General features: G+C 61.3%; 1 protein-coding gene across 1 annotated transcript in view; it reads right to left on the bottom strand.

Annotated features, from left to right (window-relative positions):
* Positions 1-3,203: 3,203 nt before the first annotated feature.
* Positions 3,204-5,645, bottom strand: part of VPS37C (VPS37C subunit of ESCRT-I) — a 5,138-nt gene continuing 2,696 nt past the window's right edge. The window contains exon 4 of the mRNA XM_004715040.2: positions 3,204-4,900. Within this exon, the coding sequence (XP_004715097.1) occupies positions 4,193-4,900 (708 nt within the window). The 3' untranslated portion in view covers positions 3,204-4,192. The remainder of the gene's footprint in view (positions 4,901-5,645) is intronic.

The raw sequence follows: 5,645 nt of genomic DNA, 5'->3' as shown, positions 1-5,645 counted from the left end.
GGCGTGCTTCGTTGGGTTGTGCACACGGTTGCTGTCAATGGGAGCCAATGGCTGGCACCTCACAGCAAACAGTAGTATCTCTGTAGCCACAAACACCGTGGTCCAGGCCACAGACAGCAACTCTGGAACCAACCGAAGGGGGTTTCTGGAGGGAGATGGGGTCTCCTACAGTGGGGGTGGGGGTGGGGGTGCTGGAGACTTCGGGCCCACAGCATGGGCAGTTGGCTCACCGACAGAGACGGGCCAGCACTGTTGCCTGCAAACACCCCGGAGGATGAGCCCAGATCAGCGCCCTGGGAGCCCAGAAGCAGTAAAACCATTTGCTCCTCTGTCCTAGCAGGGCACAGGGGTAGCTGGAAAGGGACACTGGGAGGACAAAGGAGGCAAGGTGACACACAGCTCCTGCCCGCACCTTCCTCTCAAAGAGCCTTTTTATGGATGGTCACCCAGCAGTGGCGTGAAAGCAATCGAGGCCCGCATTAAAAAACAAACCAGCACACAGAGAGAGAGAGAGAGAAGAGAGCACTTAGCCAAGGAGAAGAGCTGCTTGTTTTCCAGGGGTTGTAGGATTGACTGAGGCGCTGCAAAGAAGGTGTTTGGCTGAGCTACTGAGTAAGCCAGACTGCTGGCTCACAGACGTCCAGGGCTACCCCTTTCAGGAAGCAGATCACCTCTGGGTGCCTCTGAACCACCACTTTGGGGTTGGAGGAGGGGAGTAGTCAAGTGCTTAACTGTTTGCACCACTGACCTTAACTGGTAGGTCCAGCCCCAGGCCACTGGTCAGCACCTGTCCATCACCCCCCACCATCACCCATCCCACCTCTGGACCCTGGTCTGGCTTTGGGACGGAATATATCCTGTCCCAGCAATTCCTTTGCCTAATCCTGCTGTAGGCCTCAGAGCTCTGCCTGGGCGGAATTTCGGAATGGCCACTGCAGGCCCCAACTTTGTCTCGGGGTTCTTCCCTGGGCCCACTGCAACCCCAAACCAAACCCACGGCCCTCGAGCCGACTCGGCCCCATCACAGCCTCCTACAGAGAGACGCCAGCCTCGTCTTTTTCAACCAGAGTAGCTGGTGGGCTTGAACCGATGGCCCTGCCATCAGCAGCCCGAGGCCTAGCCCACAGCGCCCCTGGGGCACCCTCACTGCCATCCAAGTTGCTGCAGACTGGCGGCCCTGAAACCGCCTTTCACATCCGGGTGCGCCACTGTGCTGTGGTTCAGGCTGCCATTGTATCCGGGTCAATGAAGGCGGGGCAGACGCCCTGTCACCCCGGAAGACAACAGGGGCGACCCCAGAGTCACATGTCACTCCCACACACACTTGCTCCTGGGGGCCTGACCAAGTGGCCCATTCTGAGAAAACTGCCTTCCCGCTCCCTCTGTTGGGCCCTGGGTCACTGAGAAGTCAGATGGGAAAGATGCTGCTATCCACCCCACCCCTCCCCTCCCCGGACCCCACCCCTGGCCCAAAGATGCCCTCAGAGTTATGCATCAAAGACACCACCATTTTAGAGACCAGAGGACCTGAGTGGACCGGCCTAGGGGTGGGTGGCCTAGGGGGAGTGTCACGTGTCTGCTGTCTCATCTATCTGACTTCGGATGTCTTAAAACCTTGAGTTAGTTTTTAACACTTAACAATTAGGCAGTTTCCCTACATGCTTCTCGCCTTCCCTGGGGGAAGGCTTCACAAGGACTGCACAGGCCCGGGAGCACATTCCTGTGGCCAGAGACCAGCAGGGCAGTGCCCTGGCCTCCACGCCCCTACAATCTGTCCCCGCCTGACCTGGAGTCATTCTGGGTGCAGCCCCTGACCCTAGCCTGTCATCCAGTCCCACTGGGGAAATGGAAGATCAGAACCGACCTCACTGGCCATCCAAATCCCAGGATCCAAGAGCTGGGAACTCAGTTGGAAGATGGAATCAGTGTTATCTGATAGCTGAGAGACTGGGTCAAAGGGCTGGGCCCCAACCAACAGGGATTGCAACACAAGGCTGTCACCTGATACATGGAGTCTGACCTGTGGTCAGCATGGTGACTCAGGAGACAGGGCAAGGAGGGCATGGGGTGCCCAGCCTCCTCCTACTCCGAGCTGTGCTCTGGGCTGTGTGGTCCGTAGTGTGACTGGGGAGTGCAAGGCACAAGAGTGAGGAGTGGCCCACAGAGGAGGCAACCCCTAATAAAATCCTTTCTCCTGGCACCCCCCTGCCTCAGCCTGGGGCCCCGTGTGCAGGCAGGAACCAGGAGAGGCAGGGGCCATGAGCTCTCCAGTCCTGAGGGTTCCTTTAGCTGCATCGCAGTGAGCCCAGCCCCAGCTACCTCCTGGCTGTGCTGCTCAGAGCCGTGGTGCCGGGCTGCGGGGCGACCCGACCCGTCAGAGCAAGCACCTGGACGACCCGCTACGGTTCCGTGGGATGCAGGAGCCCAAGTGACCAGCAGGTGGCAGGGATGTGTCATCATACAAGCAGGCCCCGGGGCCGGGTGACCCCTAGCGGGCCCGTGTGGCATGGAACGCACCAGCTCTGGGGGATGCGGGCTCTTGGTGACCCTACAGGGCAGGTGGGGCTGCCCCGGTGGGTTTCAGACTGTTGAACCCTTTACGGGAGTGGGAATAGAAAGTCCCATCTTTCTCCCACAGAGCAGCTGGTAATTTCCAACTACCAGCCTTGGGGACTGCAGGCCAACTGGTAACCAGTGCAAGGCAGACGCACAGGCTCAGGCGTGATGATGCAAAAAAGGAGAGCCCAGAGCAAACTCCCGAGAAAGACGAGGCTTTCTCCTCCCATAATTACAGTCTCCAAACCCACGGGGCGGTTCTACCCGTCCCAGAGAGTTGCCCTGAGCTGATGTGACTTGATGGCAGCGAGTTCGGTTTGATTTAGGGGGGGGAGTGGGAGGGGGTCTGACTCCCAGTGAGCCCACCATGCAGGGAAGAACCGCTCCTTAGGGTTTCCCAGACCACATCTTCACGGGAGCACACAGGGTCACCTCCCCAGCTGGCGCGTTTGAACTGCTGACCTGTCAGTCAGCGGCCCATCACTTAACCCTCTGTACCACCCAGGCTTTTAAAAAGGGAAGCGGAACCAGAAATGCTGTTAGGAGCAAGGCAGGTACTGGAGCCGAGGGGCCGGACAGGAGGGATCCATGGCCTCCCCCACGCCCCCAACACACGCACACAGAGGCACACACGCAACAGCCACATCTGACTTCCCGAGCCCACTGGAACTACAACAGGGCCCTGAACTCACCACCGTTTATTATGGCAAATTAATCCTACAGACGTCCGGCAGCCCTGGGCTGGCGCGGCCCATTAGTGGATGCTCGTTATAAATAACTTACAAGAAGCAAGCCCAGTGTTCCCCATGGATGGCACCAGGGGAGGAGGGGCAGGCACCGGCTCAAGTTTGGCCCCCAGCACCCACAGCCCATCAGCCGGAGGAAGCCCAGTAGCGGGCATCTCAAGGCACAACTTTCTGGCTGGCTGCAGCTCCGGGGTCTGCCCACCTGCCACCACTCCTGGTTCCTGGTGACCCCTTGACAGGGGTAACTTACGCTTAGCGCCCTGCCCAACGTCCATCCTGAGGACAAGGGAAGCAGCAAGGCCGGCGGCAAGTGGGCGAGGGAGTTCTAGAAGCACCACCTGGAAGTCACTGTTGGGGTGGGGGTGGGGGCGGAGCTGGCCATGGGGAGGGATGACATCGGGGAACTAGCAGGTGGGCAGAGGGAGGGGCTGTCCCCAGTGAGAGGGTAGGCACTAAGGGGGTACACAGTGGGGCACGTGCATCAGACTTGGGCCTCTTAGAGTTTTGTGATGGCTTGTGGTTGAATTACGAGCAGGGCCTTCATTCTCTCGCCACTCGTCTTCCTCGCTGCTGACCGCTGCACTCTTGGGCTCCCGGGGAAGGCAGGTAGGACTGAGGGCCCAGAGCTGTGGCAGCACCCCTCCTGTGCAGGCACCGGTGATTACCATCATGCAGACATCTCCCCAAGGGGCAGTGCCGAGCCTGGCAGCAGAGTCACCAACAGGTGCTCCTGGGAGGACCCATGGCCAGAAGCCAGGAAGTGCCCGTTCCAGACCGGCCCTCGGGGAGGGCTGCTTCCACTTCCACACCGCCCGGGAACTTCAGTAATGGAAGGGCCCAAGGTTGTGGTTGAGGTCTCAGTGGGGAGAGGCCAGGGGCCAGACGGGGGTCTAACAGCCAGGCCAGGGCCCCTGAGGCGGCGGGAACCCGTATGGTGGGGCAGGCCCTGGAGGATAGGGGGGCTGAGGCTGTCTGGGGAAGCTGGGAAGAGGTGCCTGAGTGGGGTATGGGGGCTTTCCTCCTGTGGACAGGTAGGGGGGTTGCTGCTGAGGATAACCAGGACTGGGGGCCCGGCCTCCAGCCAAGGGGTACCCTGGGCCAGAAACAGAGCTGCCAGCCGGGGCCATGGGAAAGCCCGGCTGTGGTGGTGTGCCCCTCTGTGGGGACCAGGAGTAGCCCCCCACAGGCCTGGCTCCTGGCAGGGCAGGGGGGAGCCCGGGGCCCACAGGCATGCTGTAGGAAAAGGGGGGCTGAGAGACCACAGGGAAAGGGGCCGGCGGAAGCGCGCCTTGGGCCGTGGGGCCCACAGGCATGGCAGGCGTCGGGCTGTAGGGCAGGGAGTAGGAAGGCAGGGCAAAGGGCCGGGGCTGCTCCTCGGCTGCCGGGGGCGTGGCCTGGGGGGCTGGGCGCGGTGGGGGCGGTGGTCGGGGTGGCGGGGCGTCTCCGATGGGCTCCTGGGTGGGCCTGGGCTTCCGCACCACTTCCTGGAGCTTCTCCACACGGACGCGGCGCAGGTGGGACAGTACCCTCATGGCGAAGAAGCTCTCCAGGAACGTCTCCAAGGGCACCTCACCTTCCAGGAACTTCTCAGCCATGCCCTGGTGACACGAGGACTGGTGACCACAGGGCCCGCTGGCCCCGGGCAGGGATCAGCTGCAGCTGCCCCCACAGGCCTGGCGGGGCCCACAGGCACACTGCAGGCCTTGCCCTGCATGCTCACCCTCTTCTCCGAATCCACCCCAGCTGGTGGGGTCGGGGGGTGCAGGGCCTCGTTTACTCTGGGTAAGGTGTCCTTTGTCCCTGGCTCTGGAGGACTGACCGTTAGAGGAGTTACAGTGCCTTGGTCTGGGATTTCCAGGACACACTTGAGGCTCCGCACAGGCTCCCCAGGGAGGCCTGTGTCAACCGGCCTCGGGCAGCAGACTTGTCCCATCATGCAAGACTGGCCACAAAGCCCTGGACCCTATGGCTCAGGGAGTTTCCTGGTTGGTGGAAGCCTCTACTCTTGGGACATGGATGCTCCATGCTGGGAACCCCCAGACATCAGCTGGATCCTGTAACAGCCTACAGTCTCGAGGACAGAACACTCGAGGTCTCACTGAATTGCCCAACACCCAGGGCAGTGCAAGTCAACAGTCAGAGAGTAAGGGTCAGGACTCCACTCTGGTGGCCCATGCTGCCTCGACAGCCCGAGGCCAGTGTCCTTTTAACCTGTGAGCTGAGCCAGCTCTGGGTGGCTAGAGTTGGGGAAAGAGGGGGCGGACGGCTGGTGACAAGGATGGAGACTTGAGGATGTCAGGACTGGGGCCGGTGACCCCTAGCGGGCCCGTGTGGCATGGAACG

This window comes from Echinops telfairi, unplaced genomic scaffold (genome assembly GCF_000313985.2).
Source record: "Echinops telfairi isolate 266 unplaced genomic scaffold, ASM31398v2 ScPeMD7_7416;HRSCAF=8454, whole genome shotgun sequence".
Lineage (NCBI taxonomy): Eukaryota > Metazoa > Chordata > Mammalia > Afrosoricida > Tenrecidae > Echinops > Echinops telfairi.
This window is presented reverse-complemented; position numbering and strand designations above follow the sequence as displayed.